Below are 17,083 nucleotides of genomic sequence, written 5' to 3'. Positions count from 1 at the left end.
CGTCCAAAGACATGCAGCTTGTGGGGATAGGTTAATTGGATAATCCAAATTGCCACTAGGTGTGAATGTGCGAGTTATCTTTCCAGAATAATTCAGATGTCAACACTAAGTACCTCCAACATGGACAAAGGAGTCAGAAGAGACCCTGCAGGGATTCTTTGAGTCAACTGACTGGGATGTTCTTTGTGATTCTCATCAGGACAATATTGACAATCTGACAGGCTGTGTTACAGATTATATCAACTTCTGTGTGGACACTGTGGTTCCCAAAAAAACATTCTGTGCTTCCCCAACAATAAGCCCTGACATCAAAGACATCAAAGCAACCCTGAACAAGAAAAAAAGAGCTTTCAGAAACGGTGACAGAGATCAGCTGAAACTGGTGCAGAAGGAGCTGAAAGCCAAGATTGCAGAGGGTAAAGTGTCCTACAGAAGGAAGCTGGAAAACAAACTGCAGGAAAACAACACCAGGGAGGTGTGGAATGGAATGCGGGCCATCACTGGCCTGAGGCAAAAGAGAGGTGTTGGGATGGATAGGGACGTCGAAAGTGCTAACAACCTAAATCTGCACTTCAATCGGTTTGACTGCCCTGCGTCTCCTGTCTCCACACCCAGCTCTTCCCATCTCCTCCTTTCTCCTCCCCCCTCTCCTGCCCCCTCAGACTGTCTCACCCTGTCCCTCTCAGCAGATGACATCAAAAGAGAATTGGGCAGACTCCACTCCAGCAAAGCTGCTGGCCCTGACGGTGTCAGTCCCAGGGCCCTCAGGTGCTGTGCTTCCCAGCTGTCTGGAGTTCTACATCGGATCTTCAACATGAGTCTGGTAATGCAGAGAGTCCCATCACTCTGGAAGACGTCCTGCCTGGTTCCTGTCCCTAAAAAGATTAACCTGTCGACCCTTGGTGACTACAGGCCAGTGGCTCTGACCTCACATGTCATGAAAACGTTAGAGAGACTCATCCTGAAACATCTGCGTCTGCTGGTGGAGCCTTGGCTGGACCCCCTGCAGTTTGCTTATCAACCTCGTATCAGCGTGGAGAATGCCATCATCTACCTGCTGGACCAGGCTTATTCTCACCTGGACATTGTTGGGAGCACTGTGAGGGTCATGTTCTTTGACTTCTCTAGTGCTTTTAACACGATCAGACCATCACTGCTGGGGAATAAGCTCACGGAAATGCAGGTGGACGCCCCACTGGTAGGTTGGATTACGGAATATTTAACAAGTCGACCACAGCATGTCTGACTAAAGAACTGCCGCTCAGATAACATCCTGAGCAGCACTGGGGTGCCGCAGGGGACTGTCCTATCACCCTTCTTCTTCACCCTCTACACATCTGACTTCAGGTACAAGTCTCAGTCATGTCATCTGCAGAAATTCTCGGATGACTCTGCCATTGTGGGCTGTATCAGGGATGAAGAGGAGGAGGAGTACAGGAGTGTGGTGGACAGCTTTGTCGAGTGGTGTGAGCTAAACCACCTACAACTTAACATCACAAAGACAAAAGAACTGATTATGGACTTTAGGAAGCAGGCTCCTCCTCCTAACCCTGTCACCATCAGAGGGGCTGATGTGGAGATCGTTGAGGACTACCGGTACCTGGGGGTACACTTGGACTGTAAACTGGACTGGACCAAGAACACCAATGCTATCTTCAAAAAAGGGCAGAGTCAGCCTTTCCTACTGAGGTGACTCAGGTCCTTCAATGTTGGTAGGAAAATGCTGACCATGTTCTATCACTTGGTGTTGGAGAGCATCGCTTTGCAGCAGTGTGCTGGGGAAGTGGGGTGAAGACAGTTGATGCCAACAGGTTGAACAAAATGATTAAAAAGGCTGGTTTCTTTCCTGGGTGTCAGACTTGAGAACCTGGAGGTGTCTGAGAGGAGAATGCTAAAAAAGCTTCTTTCTATCATGGACAACCCCTGTCACCCCTTGCATGCCCCCATGATGGACCATCGGAACAAACACAGTAAAAGACTCATTGCCCCGAAATGCAGAACTGACCGCCACAGTAAATCCTTTGTACCGGTGGCAATAAGACTGTATAACTCTTCCTCACTCTGTAGGTGATTTTCCTGAGACTATTACCAATGTTATTCTGTTCCCTTTCAGACCGTGCAATATTACCCAACAGTACCTTATTGAATATTTGTTTCATCCCCTCATCATACGCTGCTACTCCCTTTATTCTATTGCACAATACTATGTCACTTTCTAGAATCACCTGCACTGATAGTTAAGTTATTTATTATCCAGGATATAGTTATATATATTACTTTGTTAGAGTTATTTGATACTATGTCGTGCACTATCCTACTGTATATTACTGTATACTACTATTCTTATTGTATATATTGTATATCTTATTCATCTGTTCCTCTGTCTCTCCTGCTGCTTTGAGCATGTACATGACAAAAGAATTTCCCTCGGGATAAATAAAGTTATTCTTATTCTTATGTCTCACCTCCAAGAAGCTCAGTCACAAACCTGTAGTAGACAGTTCAATAATGTAATTATTAATCTACACAATAACTGTCAACTATAGAGCTTGTTGAAGAAACAGTAACAGTAAGTTATAAAACAGTTTCATTTACCTGCATGGCTCAAGGACAGTTGCCAGCTTTTGGAGTTTTACTAGCTCTGATGGAGTTAAAATGACTACAGTCGTGGCCAAAAGTTTTGAGAATGACACAAATATTAGTTTTCACAAAGTTTGCTGCTAAACTGCTTTTAGATCTTTGTTTCAGTTGTTTCTGTGATGTACTGAAATATAATTACAAGCACTTCATACGTTTCAAAGGCTTTTATCAACAATTACATGATATTTATGCAAAGAGTCAGTATTTGCAGTGTTGGCCCTTCTTTTTCAGGACCTCTGCAATTCGACTGGGCATGCTCTCAATCAACTTCTGGGCCAAATCCTGACTGATAGCAGCCCATTCTGTCATAATCACTTCTTAGAGTTTGTCAGAATTAGTGGGTTTTTGTTTGTCCACCCAGGATTGAGGATTGACCACAAGTTCTCAATGGGATTAAGATCTGGGGAGTTTCCAGACCATGGACCCAAAATTTCAACGTTTTGTTCCCCGAGCCACTTAGTTATCACTTTTGCCTTATGGCACGGTGCTCCATTGTGCTGGAAAATGCATTGTTCTTCACCAAACTGTTGTTGGATTGTTGGAAGAAGTTGCTGTTGGAGGGTAACATTCTTTATTCATGGCTGTGTTTTGGGGCAAAATTGTGAGTGAGCCCACTCCTTTGGATGAGAAGCATCCCCACACATGAATGGTCTCTGGATGCTTTACTGTTGGCATGACACAGGACTGATGGTAGTGCTCACCTTTTCTTCTCTGGACAAGCCTTTTTCCAGATGCCCCAAACAATTGGAAAGAAGCTTCATCGGAGAATATGACTTTGCTCCAGTCCTCAGCAGTCCATTCACCATACTTTCTGCAGAAGATCAATCTGTCCCTGTTGTTGTTTTTTTTGGAGAGAAGTGGCTTCTTTGCTGCCCTTCTTGACACCAGGCCATCTTCCAAAAGTCTTTGCCTCACTGTGCATGCAGATGGGCTCACACCTGCCTGCTGCCATTCCTGAGCACTCCGATCCCGCAGCTGAATCCTCTTTAGGACTTTCTTGGATGCCCTGAAGCCTTCTTAACAAGAATTGAACCTCTTTCCTTGAAGTTCTTGATAATCCTATAAATTGTTGATTTAGGTGCAATCTTAGTAGCCACAATATCCTTGCCTGTGAAGCCATTTTTATGCAACGCAATGATGGCTACACACGTTTCTTTGCAGGTCACCATGGTTAACAATGGAAGAACAATGATTTCAAGCATCACCCTCCTTTTAACATGTTAGGTCTGCCATTCTAACCCAATCAGCCTGACATAATGATCTCCAGCCTTGTGCTCGTCAACATTCTCACCTGAGTTAACAAGACGATTACTGAAATGATCTCAGCAGGTCCTTGAATGACAGCAATGAAATGCAGTGGAAAAGTTTTTTTGGGATTAAGTTAATTTTCATGGCAAAGAAGGACTATGCAATTCATCTGATCACTCTTCATAACATTCTGGAGTATATGCAAATTGCTATTATAAAAACTTAAGCAGCAACTTTTCCAATTTCCAATATTTATGTAATTCTCAAAACTTTTGGCCACAACTGTAGCTTGTGCTTTTGTTTTTCTAAAGCAGTAAAAACAGTCTCTTGATTCTTTAGTAGACGAGAAACCATACCCAACGTTGAATTCCACCGTGTGGAAACATTCTGGCTCTTTCTGTTGCCCCAGTCTTGTTTGCTCCTAGTGTACTTCCTATATATTAGCAGGGCTGTCTGTAATACATCCAATTTTGTTTACTTTTCAGTGTCATAAAGCTTTTGACACGGCAGTTGGAAAGTTGGATCACATGACGCTAACTGTAGCACATTTTCAAACCCCCTATCTTCTACCACTGATAGTGGTCTACAGTCCAGAGCAATCCATTTTGCGAAAGAATTTGTAATTTTGTCCAATGTTGACTTACTAATTTTGGTCCTGAAGCCAGTCCTCAAGTTTGGGCTGACAACACGTTTTATTGGTACTCGGACTGCTAGTGCTAACAGCTCTGCAACATGTTTTGCATTAGATGGTACCATAAGGTTGAAGTGCTTCCGTGGTATGCAAACTCCTTTTTGCACAGTTTGCACAACACCACGCTTTTATCAAGGCTTCCGTCTGGTAGTCTTTTGAAATTAAATTAGCCTCCGATCAATGCACTTTCTTCAGATTCTTCCATTTTTGTAGCCGTATCAGTATAATCGGTATACTAAGAAATCATGCATTGCCAAAAGTTCCTCTTTGCTTGGAATGCTAAGTGCGATTAAATGCTTTAATTTTTTTAACGCCTTATTTTTTTCAAATTAATTAATTAACCACTTCCTGTGGGCAAGCCTCCATTTCTAGGCTCCAGTATCTCACCTGCTCAAGTCTGCCCACCTGTGAATATTACTCTGTTGTCTTGTACCACAGCAAATTAAAACAATAGCCCAGGAAACATATGAATTTTAAAATGATAATTTATTTTGGACATTACCTAATAGGACTATCAAAATAAAAATAATATAAATCAAAATATGATTTTATACAAACTGAAATGCTAGTAGTATTTAAACAAAAGAAATAATGTGCAAATAGAAAAAACTTAAAATGGATTCTTTCCATAAGGTAAAAAAAGCTTCAAGTTAAATCAAAAAGATTTTATTTTTAAGTTTCCAAAAGTTTACAGATGACTTAGTTTATGAATTCACAATTGCAATGGACATGCTCTAAAGTGAGGCTTGCTGTTGTTGCTTGCTGAAACTATTCTCTGTCATGATTATAGCTATTTGAAAGGTTCATGAGGCTCTTTCCTGGACAAACTAATTCATATGGCTTTGATTAATACAGAACAAAACAGAATTAGCAAAGATAATTACGAATCACAAATTTGGTTGCATATCATAGTCTTTTTAACTGAGGAGTGCTTTAATCTGGCAACTACCATAAAGACAGAGTGGTGGAGTACTGTATAAATGTTTATCTTTCTAGAACATTCTCCTCTCTTCTACTTTGTTAGAGTCAACACTGGATTTTTGGTTACCTCCCTGTTTTTGCTCTGAAATGCACACTGTCACCTATGGGACCTTTGGTAGACCAGCAAGTGCCTTTATGAATCATACCCAATCAACAGGTGGACTCTATTCAACTTTTAGATATATCTGACAGATAACAGTATCAATGGAAACAGAATACACCTGAGCTCAGTTTTTAGTTTCATGGTTGTAAATACTTATGTAAGTGTTATATGTATTTATTTGTTCCTTTGTTTGTTTGTTTGTTTATGGTTTTTATTTTAAATGCTTTTGCAAGAATATCACGCAAACTTCCAGGAGTTTTTATTTTTCTATTGCATTCTATTGGAAAGTGACCAATAGTGCCTTTTGACTATGCCAAAAGGAGTATTTAGACAGAGTGATTTAATTGTTTTTTCACAAAGGAAATTTAAAATATTTCATTTTTGCTCCAACTCAAATTTTAGTTGTTTTTTAACCTTGAAGTGGGTATAGAAATTTCTTTTTTCTCTTCTTTTGTCTACGTCTACAGTAATTTACTCTTATCACAAATATTGCTTTTCAGACTGGATGGCTGTAATCTCTCAGGAAAAAGCTGTGCAGCACTGTCCTCTGTTGTCAACTTCCAGTCCTCTAGTCTCAGAGAGCTGGACCTAAGTAACAACGACCTGCAGGATTTAGGAGTGAAGCTTTTCTCTGAAGGACTGAAAGATCCACATTGTAAACTGGAATCTCTCAGGTCAGGAATCTGGTATTTTTGCTGATCGTAACAAATTGAATTGTGTTAATACTTAAACAGCTAACCCTCACAGAATCACCAAATTACTTTTAACTTTTTCCTGTGGTGTTATGCTCTCCATAACTGTAGATTTTTTTTAATATTCAGATTTTCTGTTTGTTTGTATGTTTTATATTTCATAATAACAAGTGACTTCATACACATTTGATAGCTGACTAATAGTTGGCTGGGCTGAGTTCAGGGCTATTTTGTATTTGAGATATATTAATTCCCTTTTATTGTTATGAATTGTAGATATAGAATACATAATTCAGAAGACTGCAGGAAATGAAAAATGACCTAAAATTCCAATTCTTAAAACAAAATTGAAAATGGAAATAAATAAATATTTATAGGTCTTGTGTAGAACAAAGAAAAACCAAAGAAAGTACACAGGCCAAAGGACGGTAAGACTATTCTCACAGAAATGGGACATAATTTTGCCATACATATTTCTAAGGAATGTTTTTTTTAGCATTGCACAATGCATGACACTTTATTGATGTTATTATGCACAAAGACTGTCATGTTGCCTTCCTCTCTGTCTCTTTTTCTCCCTCTTGCTCTGTCCGTTCCTACTTCTCTCATCTCTGTCATCCAGATAGGGGATGGAATAGGGGAGACAGGAACAATGAGGAAATCTCCTCCAGCCTCCTCCTCCGGTGTTAATAAACACAGTTTATTAAATAGAGTTATATGAACAACAAAAAAGCGCATCACAATACACAGAACAGCAAGAAAACATACAGCAAAGAATGCAAAGCAAACCCTGGGGTGTTGAGCCTTTAAGTACAAACAGCAGAGACACAAAAAGACAGAAAAAACTGCTGGCGAGTGTACAAGTGGTATGAAGGTTCAATATAAATGTGCATAATGTTTGAGCTAAGTTGATGGGTCATATACAGTTTGAATATATAGGTTAAATGATTAACATGGCGATTCCAATATATAAAAATCTCCAGTGTAGGTTGATAGTGTATGTGACTATATTTGACTAGGTACACATGTCCAGTCTGTGTTGTAATCTGGATTGTATTCAGTGGTTGAGAGGAGGTAGCAGAAACACTCAGCAGGACAGTCAAAAACCCATGACCACACTGGTACTGGGAATTCCACAGTGCTTGTCCTGTAATAAACATACTCTTCATCAACCTTACAATGGCCGGTTAAACGGCTCTTATCACACAATATACCAGCATTTGCAGGATTTACAAAGGGATGTTCTGTCCTTACTGCTGCAATGAATAGGCCTGAACCCCCTCAACCAGATCATTAACTACTCTAGCTACAGATACGAACAATGGAATGGAGCAATCCTTAGCTAGGTGTGTTACATGGATGATATCAAGTTGTATGCCATGAAGTGAATGATACATTGATTCACTGATCCACACCACTAGGATGCACAGCATTGACATCTGAAAATCATTTGGACTGGAGATGTACTCTGACAGTAACAAAGAGAAGGGGGGTAGTCAGAACAGAGGGAATTGGACTATCAGAAAGCAGCAATGCAGACACTAAGGACAGTTTCTAGTACCTGGGAATCCCACAGGTAAATGAGTCTTCTAGGAAAGCCACAACCACCCAGATAATAAGACAAGTTCTGAGGAGTCAGCCGAATGGGAAGTACAAGATCTGGGCAATTAATACGTATGCCCTACCAGTGAGCAGATAATGAAATGGCTAAAGGAGGAGCTAAACCAAGCAGAGGAAGATGGCCCTAGTAACTATATAAAGTTATAGCAATATCAGGAAAAAGGAATATAAGAAGCTTGAGAAATACCATGGGATGAGAGAGGAGCTCACAAAGATATGGAAGATGAAGGCAAAAAGTGGTTTCTGTAGTAATCGGAGCAGTCGGGGCAGCGACCTCCAAACTGGATGAGTGGCTCCTGAGGATCCCATTTACAGGTGTTGGGGAGTAACGGAATACATGTACTGGTATTGCGTATTTAAAATTTAAAAAATGAGTAACTGTATTCCGTTACAGTTACCGTTTAAAAAGGTGGCATTAAGAATACAGTTACTTTGTTGAAATAAATGGATTATGCGGCGGTATTTTCCTGTTTGATATGTTCGGCTATGCCCTCTCTATTTCTGGTAATTCCACGCCGGTGTAAACCCAAACAAAACACGCGTTAAGAGGCTCTAATGCCTGTGTATCAATCTCATGGCCCATGTCATCCCTGCTTGCTGCCCGCATAATGACGTGAAGAAATATTTTTAAAAGTTATTATTCAAAAATTATTTAATATGAAGGCAATAGGCAGAGTGCTACAGGCATAGCCCTAAAGAATGTAGCCTCATGGGCAGTGTAGTCCGTGCTGCAGGGAGAATGGACTGCCATACCCGTGATGTGTCTGTGAGCGAGGGAGAGAGAAAAAGGAAAGTGGAAAAGTATGAGATGGAAGAATGTAAATATAATAATAGCAACCACTGCAGCCAAAAATAGTGCCTTACGAGCCCAGTTGTAAGCTATTAAGACTCGACTGTACACTGTGTTCGTGTTTTCCTACGAAACAATAAGTTCCGTTGGAGCAGCCTTTCAACGCCTCTCTCTGTCTCTAGCAAAGTTCACCCAGACAAGACAATAAACACCGAACCCGTCGTATTAGCCAGAGGTCCCTTTTAAAGAAACAGCAGGACTGAAGTTCCAGAAGGTTGATTCTGTTAATCTGGATGTAGTGTTTTCAGTGGGAGAAGCATTTTAGTCTCAGCTGACTGCAGGCTTCATGTACTATAAGTAGTACATGTGCATACTGACAAAAACTAGCAAATACAATAGGCAAAGAAAAAAACAAACAAAAAAAATAAAACCTTATAGTACCTCATTATCATAATAAAAGTTGACACAACTTGTATTATGTGTTCTAAATTGTTGCTGCTATAAAGAAATCTAAAATTAACTAAATGCATGGCAATTAATCTTAAAAAAAAAAAAAAAAAAGCAAGGAGCACAGGACCAAAAAAAGTGTTCACATATCAATTGTTCTGTCTGCAGTCTATCAGGCTGTCTGATTACAGAGGAAGGCTGTACTTCTCTGGCCTCAGCTCTGAGCTCTAATCCCTCCCATCTGAGAGAGCTGGACCTGAGCTACAACCACCCAGGAGACTCAGGAATAAATCTCCTTTTGGCTGGACTGAAGGATCCATGCTGGAGACTGGACACACTCAGGTATGGAGAGAATGTCTGATAGAGGAGGAAGAATATACTTTCCTCAGGGAATGATAGAGTAATCTGATTCTGAAATGTTTTCTCTGTTGTTCACTCAGTTCCTTTTTCTCATGTGTGTTACAAATGTTACAAAGTTTGTTCTTTGATCACAACAGAAACACAAGTCTAGTTTAATGATAATGAGATATTTATGTTGTGGAACTCCAGGAGTTTCTCCGGGAACAATAATAACTGTTTTTTGTTGCCATTTATTGACTTTTTGGATTATTTCAAATAAACAAAAAATAATGTGTAAATAATCACAAAATGCTTTATTTGCAAGCATATTTACATGTCACTCATGACTGTTTGCACAGTTTAGCTGAATATCAAATATAAGAAATATATATAAATATATTCGAATTACTACGAAACATTTAGCATTAATGTGTTAATTTACATACCTACTTTAAATACTAATACATTTACTTCTAAAAGAATTGTACAACTTATCTCTGAAATTCCAATATTTCCACAAGATCTCCAATGCAATTCTATTTAAGCTATTGGTCCTCGGTCGGTAAACCAGTGTTTTGAGTTCTGGGCCCTATTTCAGGAAGCCGGTTTAGAAAACTCAGAGTGAAAAACGATACTCAGGGTTGAGTAACCCCGAACTGTCCAACTCGGAATATTCGGTTTCAGAAAGGCTGATAACAATTAGTTCAGTCAACGCGGAGTTGCTTTAACCCCAAGTTAAACGCGCGCACAAGGATACATAAAGCCCTGATTAGTGGAGCACAGATTAAGCGAGTCACCATGGAGACGGAGGGAAAGAAGGCGCGGTCAATGTATTTTACAGCGCTTGAGGCCGAAATTCTGATGGCAGCATATGCCGATAACATGCAAATTTTGCGGAAAAAAAGTAACACAGCCTCAGCTGCAAAAGAAAGGGAGCATGCATGGCAAAACATAGCCGACAGAGTCAATGCGTGAGTGTTAATTTAAACATTGATCTAGGGATTTCCACCCATTTAACACGTTATTTTATTATATTTTATTTTATTTTTTATTTCATACATTTTATTTTGTGACGTGATTTGAGCACAGGTGCAACCCAACAGGCCCCAAACGTTCCTGGCAGCAAGTAAAAATGAAATATAAAAATATAGTCCAAACAGGTAAGGTGTAATTGTATTATGAGCCATAGTGCTTGGTCTGTTTGTCCGATGTCAATCAATTGCAGTTAGAGGCTACATTAATTTCCCCTCTGTAAGCACTTATTGAAATTATCTGAGCACATTACAGTAAACATTTTTGCTTTCTCTGTATGCTCAAATGTGACCCGTTATAGCCAACAGAAAAAGAAGCGGAGGCCTGAAAAACAGGTGGGGGTCCTCCACCACCACCACTCACAGAGGCTGAGCAGTTGGCTTCCACATTTGTGATAATGTTGGCAGCATCACATATGATCTTCACAGTGCAGAGAACACAAATTAGCATCCATTACTATAATGAAATAATTTGTTAGTTTGAAATGCTACAGGGAACTATGTACCTGTACATTAATGCTGTGGAAAGACTTCCTGTTCACATAGTCTCCTTCATTTACTGAAGGAGCAATGATTGGAATGTGAGTGCCATCTATACAGCCAATCACGCCTGGGAACCGTGAAAATAAATGTAAAATTTAAGTAGTAGTTCAAGTATCACCACATCATGAATTAAGTTTCGTTCATCCTGATACCTGCAATTTTGTGGAATCCCTCTTTGATAAATCTTGTGGGTCTATGACCGGGGAACACCACAAACGAGTACAGGAGACGTTTCAGTGCAACTGTAACATTCCTGACTGCCCGACAGACGGTAGCCTTGGAAACGTGCTCAGCGTCACCAATATTATACAGAAAGCTCCCGTTTGCAAAAAACCGAAGTGCAATACAAATAATATGTACAGAACTGAGAGAATGTCCGCGATGTGTCACATGAGCAATATTAGGCCTGAGGATGTTATTCAAATGAATTATAGATTGTGCTGAAAAACGGTAACGTTCACACAGGAACTCATCAGGAAATGATAAAATGTCCGAACGCGCTCTAATCACTCTCTCCCGGCGGAGAGCTCTGCGGAGAATTTGGGCTTCAACATCTACTGGCTCTTCAAGGAAGGAGCACGCCATGTCTGACACTTCCTACAGTCAGGTTTCCGACAAAGAGGCGGAGAACGTCAGGGTTAGTTGAAGTAAACCTGCTAGGGGGCAGGTTAGCTTCACGGAGTGTGTCGTCATAGTAACTCACTCAGAATTAATCTAAACTCGCTTTGTGAAACCGAAAACCCAGAGTTTTCATTAACTCAGGGTATACTTACTCAGAGTTTGCACTAAACCGGCTTCCTGAAATAGGGCCCTGGTGTTAGTCTGTATTATGGTTTTTGTTCTGATTGTCTAGTACTGCTGTTTTGGTTATTACTATCTGGTGTTTCGGTTTTATTCTTGTTCAGAGTTTAGCTCTTAGGTTTTGATTCCGTGCTCATTCCTGTTCTGTGTCTTCCTTGGCACTCTTGTCTCTGTGGTCTCTCTTCTGTTTCTGTGCCTTCCTGTATGCCTGGTGTCTTAACCCTTGAGAAGATTAAGTCTGTTCAGTTTTATCTCCGTATGTTGTGTGCTTGGTGTCAAACCTGTTATGTCTATGTCTCTGTGTCAAGTCTGCTTTTGTCTTGTGCTTCCTCTTTTGCCCTCCCCCCGTCTCATCTGTGTAATTCGTGTCAGCCATGTCTCCCAGCTGCTTCCTCTTGGTACTGTTCACCTCTTGTATTTGGTGTCTGCGTCTTCCCCTGCTCATCGTTGCGTCATACCCTCATACTCGCCTGTGTGTTTTGTTCCAAGCTCTGTTTCTAGCCTTATCACTTTAGTTTTCTGTTTTGATTTATGCCAGTAATAAAGCTGAGTTCTTTGAGTTTACGTTTCGTCTCCACAAGTCTGCATGAGGGTCCCTCTTTCCTGCCTGCCGCACACAGCACACAACATGTCAACTGTCCTATTTTAAGTTTTTTTAAACCAGATGAAACTTGTCAGGATCAGTACTTGAACTCTGTTATTTGCATAAAGGATAGTGTGTGGTGGACCACCAGGTGGCTCCACTCACACCCAAGTTGAAGGGAAGTGCTGGGGTGGAGATTTTGGCGCTTACTGTATGTGAGGTTGTTCAGAGTCAGTTAATAAAGTTGGAGTGAGACACTGAAACCTCTCCGGTTGTTATTGCATACCTCCACAAGTGTACAATTGTATAGGAAAAAATAAGCAATAATCTTTTCATGCCCTAATTGCAATGTGGCATTACTGTGTTAGCAAAATATAGAGTTACTGCTGTTATTAACCATCATCAATCATCAATTCTGTTGCATTTTTTACTGCAACAAGGTTGAATAACTGTAACATGGTTGAATCTTTGATGGTCTTTTTTGAGTTGGTCTTGCACTTAAGTATAAAATGTCTGAAATAATTTTTAAGCTTTTGTTTGCAACATATTTCCAGATGAGGGCATGACAGAATCAGCACAGTGGCAAAGAACACAAAAGGAAATGCAGACCCAGAGAAAAGGGAAAATATTAGTAGAAGTGAATGCGAGGGATGGAATAGACTGTGACCCAGGAAAAAAGAAAACAAAAGAGTAGCTGCAAAAAACCAGAAAGATCCAGGATCAGTCCAAATCATTAGCAGCTTGATCAAAGTATGGATTCAAGTTTAGTGTGAAAATGTTGGACTGTTCCTTTATCAGTGTCTAACAATAAATGTATTCAATTCAATTTTCAATTCAGTTTTATTTATACAGTGCCAAATCACAGCAATAGTTGCCTCAAGGTGCTTTATATTGTAAGGTAGACCCTAGAATAATCCCTCCGCCCCCCAAATAGTATGATGATGATTTAATGCAGAGAGGTCTACTAACAGGGAGCAATGTAATGTCCATGGCTGTATCCCAATTCAGGGTCTGGAGCCTTAAAGTACGCAGCCTTAACGGTCCACAAGGGCCGCGTACTCAAAGACTGCTAAGGCCGGAAGTGCGAGGCTTGCGAAATAGGACGGTCTAGCCTCCGTCGCACTGCCCAGGTTGCCTAGCAACCATGATACTAACAGCTGGAAACGTTTCATACAGCATTGTTTGACAGAAATGAAGGAGAAATCTTTTGTTCATTTGTTTGTTTGTTTCTACATGAGCTTTGATCATTCTCTGTAAGATTAAGGTCAGCTATTGAACGGCGTATATTTTAAAGTAAAGGCTTTAAAACCAAGTTAGTACAAACGTCACTAATGTCACATAACTTTGCCGACATGTGGCCAACAGTAATGTTTTAATGTTCTTCGTTATTAAACATTTGCACATAAATAAGTGACATAATATTCAGTACTTACTTAAAGCTTACTCTTCGGGCGCCCCTCATCTGCCGTTTTTTTCGGCAAAATTATCCACATCCACCGCCACGCTATGCATTCTGGGATATGTTGGGCCAGGAAGTCTACACCACCACATCCTTAAAATTCAGGGAAATGAAGGACGCATTTGAGAGCCGCATTTTGAGCAGCCTTCGAATTGGGACAGCCTTCGTCGCGTCGCTGTGACGTAATCGGCCTTAAAATGCGGCCTTTAAGGCTGCAGACCCTGAATTGGGATACAGCCCATGTGTGCATGCTGAAAGAGACTGTGCTGGTCTGACCCTCCTCCTCCTTTCAGGGTGGAGCCTGCTGGAGTCCAATGGTTGACACCAGGGCTGAAGAAGTGTAAGTGTGTTTTTAATATGAAATATGAAAACAAAGCAGCACACATTCAACCTCTTCAAAATGTCACATCACTCATTCACATCTCTGATGTCAGGACTCATGATCAAAGTGTCAATCAATGAACAGATGATGGATCAATAACTGCAGCTGGATTGTGTTTGTTCTCTCCATCAGATTCCTGTCAACTCACAATCGACACAAACACAGTACACACAAATCTCCAACTGTCTGACAACTACAGGACAGTGACACATGCGGAGGAGGTTCAGTCATATCCTGATCATGGAGACAGATTTGATGTTTGGCCTCAGCTGCTGTGTAGTAATGAACTGACTGGTCGCTGTTACTGGGAAGTGGAGTGGAGTGGAAGAGTTGACATGTCAGTGAGTTACAGAAGAATCAGAAGGAAAGGAGACAGTTATGACTGTGTGTTTGGATACAATGATCAGTCCTGGAGTCTGAACTGCACTGATAATGGTCCTGATTCTGTCTGTCACGCTAACAGTCGAACATCCATCTCCTCCTCCTCTGTCTCTAACAGAGTAGCAGTGTATGTGGACTGTCCTGCTGGCACTCTGTCCTTCTACAGAGTCTCCTCTGACACTCTGATCCACCTCCACACCTTCAACAACACATTCACTGAACTTCTTTATCCTGCATTTTATTTCTTTCCTTGTGCCTCAGTGCGTCTGTGCTGAGTTGAGAGTAAAGAGTGTCCTCCTGTTAGAGAAACACTCTGACTTTATAGCTGATAGTTCAGTCTGTACATGTCTGTTTCTTTCACTCAGAAACACATTTTCAGATTCATGGATTCAATGAGTTGATGACGTTTCTAAATGATTTCTTGTAAACTTCTTCCTCTTCATTCCTTTAAAGATGGAACTATGATTATTCCAGGATCCACGTTTTTTTTCCACTCAAAGCTTCACAGTCAATATCAGTATGTTGTGTTTCTCTGAAGCTCAGTTCACAACCAGATCCTCTGCATTTTCAATAGGTCTGAGCTCATGAAAATGAATACAAATGTTTGATTTCTCTTTCTTAATGTGATTTTTCCATAATTCTTAAATAAGCGGACATCCAATAGTACTCAGTGTATAAAATATTCAAGACATTCAGCGTCTCTCATGTTTCTGTCATTTTATAAAATCAACTGCTTTTAAAAACTTATCCAATCAAAGAAACATGGACTGTCACTAACATCTCCTTGAACTCTTCATCAGTGGTGATTTGTCGCCCTCTCCTGCTGAGAAGATGAATCGCATGGTGTCAATTTAATTAACACACATGACACGAAGTGTTTTTAAATCTACCTTTTCTAATTGTTCGCAAATATTTATTCACTTGAATTCAATTTTATTTATATCGTGACAAATCAAAACAGCAGTCGCACCTACAATAATACCTGCAGAGAAAAACCCGAAAATCATATGACCCCCTATGAGCAAGCACTTTGGCGAACATGGGAAGGAAAAACTGATTTTAACATGAAGAAACCTCTGGCAGAACCAGGCTCAGGGAGGGGCGATCATCTGCTGCGACCAGTTGGGGTGAGAGACGGAAGACAGGATAAATGACATGCAGTGGAAGACAGACAGAGATTAATAACAAGCGTGGTTCAGTGCAGAGAGGTCTATTAACATATAGTGATTGAGAAAGGTGACAGAAGAAGAAAAACTCAATGCATCATGGGAATCCCCCGGCAGCCTACCTCTATTGCAGCATAACTAAGGGAGGATTCAGGGTCACCTGGTCCAGCCCTAACTATATGCTTTACCAAAAAGGAAAGTTTTAAGCATAATCTTAAAAGTAGAGATAGTGTCTGTGTCCCGAATCCAAACTGGAAGCTGGTTCGACAGAAGAGGGGCCTGAAAACTGAAGGCTCTCCCTCCCATTCTACTTTTAAATACTCTAGTAACAACAAGTAGGCCTGCAGTCTGATAGTGAAGTGCTCTAATGGGGTGATATGGTACTATAAGGTCATTAAGATAAGATGGGGCCTGATTATTTAAGACCTTGTATGTAAGGAGCGGGATTTTGAATTCAATTCTGGATTTAACAAGGAGCCTATGAAGGGAAGCCAAAACAGGAGAAATATGCTCTCTCTTTCTAGTCCCTGTCAGCACTCTTGCTGCAGCATTTTGGATTAGCTGAAGGCTTTTCAGTGAGTTTTTTGGACATCCTGATAATAATGAATTACAGTAGTCCAGCCTGGAAGTAATAAATGCATGAACTAGTTTTTCAGCGTCACTCTGAGACAGGATATTTCAAATGGAACAAAGCAGTCCTAAATATCTGTTTAATATGTGCATCGAAGGAGATATCCTGGTCAAAAATGACTCCAAGGTTCCTCACAGTGTTACTGGAGGCCAAGGTCATGACATCAAGAGTAAAAAAAACGTTAGATACCATATTTCTAAGATTTTCAGGGCCGAGTACAATAACCCCAGCTTTATCTGAATTAAGAAGCAGAAAGTTAGCAGCCATCCAGGTCTTTATGTCTTTAAGAAATTCCTGCAGTTTAACTAATTGGTGTGTGTTATCTGGCCTCAGGGATAGATAGAGCTGGGTGTTATCAGCATAGCAGTGAAAATGTGTTATGTCTTTTGATGATAATGCCTAAAAGAAGTATGCATAATTTACATAACTCTTAATTTACATAAACAAATTGGATTCTGATCGATAGATGTGATACAAACCACTGCAGCGCAGTACCTGTAATACCTACAGCATGCTCTAATCGCTCTAATAGAATATTAAGGTCGACGGTATCGA

General features: G+C 40.5%; 1 protein-coding gene across 1 annotated transcript in view; it reads left to right on the top strand.

Moving 5' to 3' along the window:
- The window catches only part of LOC120738979, a 31,666-nt gene extending 16,242 nt beyond the window's left edge, over positions 1-15,424 (top strand). Inside the window, exons 6-11 of the mRNA XM_040040600.1 lie at positions 234-1,198; positions 1,376-1,606; positions 6,066-6,337; positions 9,381-9,554; positions 14,262-14,308; positions 14,483-15,424. Of these exons, the coding sequence (XP_039896534.1) occupies positions 234-1,198; positions 1,376-1,606; positions 6,066-6,337; positions 9,381-9,554; positions 14,262-14,308; positions 14,483-15,006 (2,213 nt within the window). The 3' untranslated portion in view covers positions 15,007-15,424. The remainder of the gene's footprint in view (positions 1-233; positions 1,199-1,375; positions 1,607-6,065; positions 6,338-9,380; positions 9,555-14,261; positions 14,309-14,482) is intronic.
- Positions 15,425-17,083: the final 1,659 nt, after the last annotated feature.

Source organism: Simochromis diagramma, unplaced genomic scaffold, assembly GCF_900408965.1.
Source record: "Simochromis diagramma unplaced genomic scaffold, fSimDia1.1 OVJJ01000026.1, whole genome shotgun sequence".
Classification (NCBI taxonomy): domain Eukaryota; kingdom Metazoa; phylum Chordata; class Actinopteri; order Cichliformes; family Cichlidae; genus Simochromis; species Simochromis diagramma.
The sequence above is the reverse complement of the archived record's forward strand: the minus strand, read 5'-3'. Positions and strand labels throughout refer to the sequence as shown.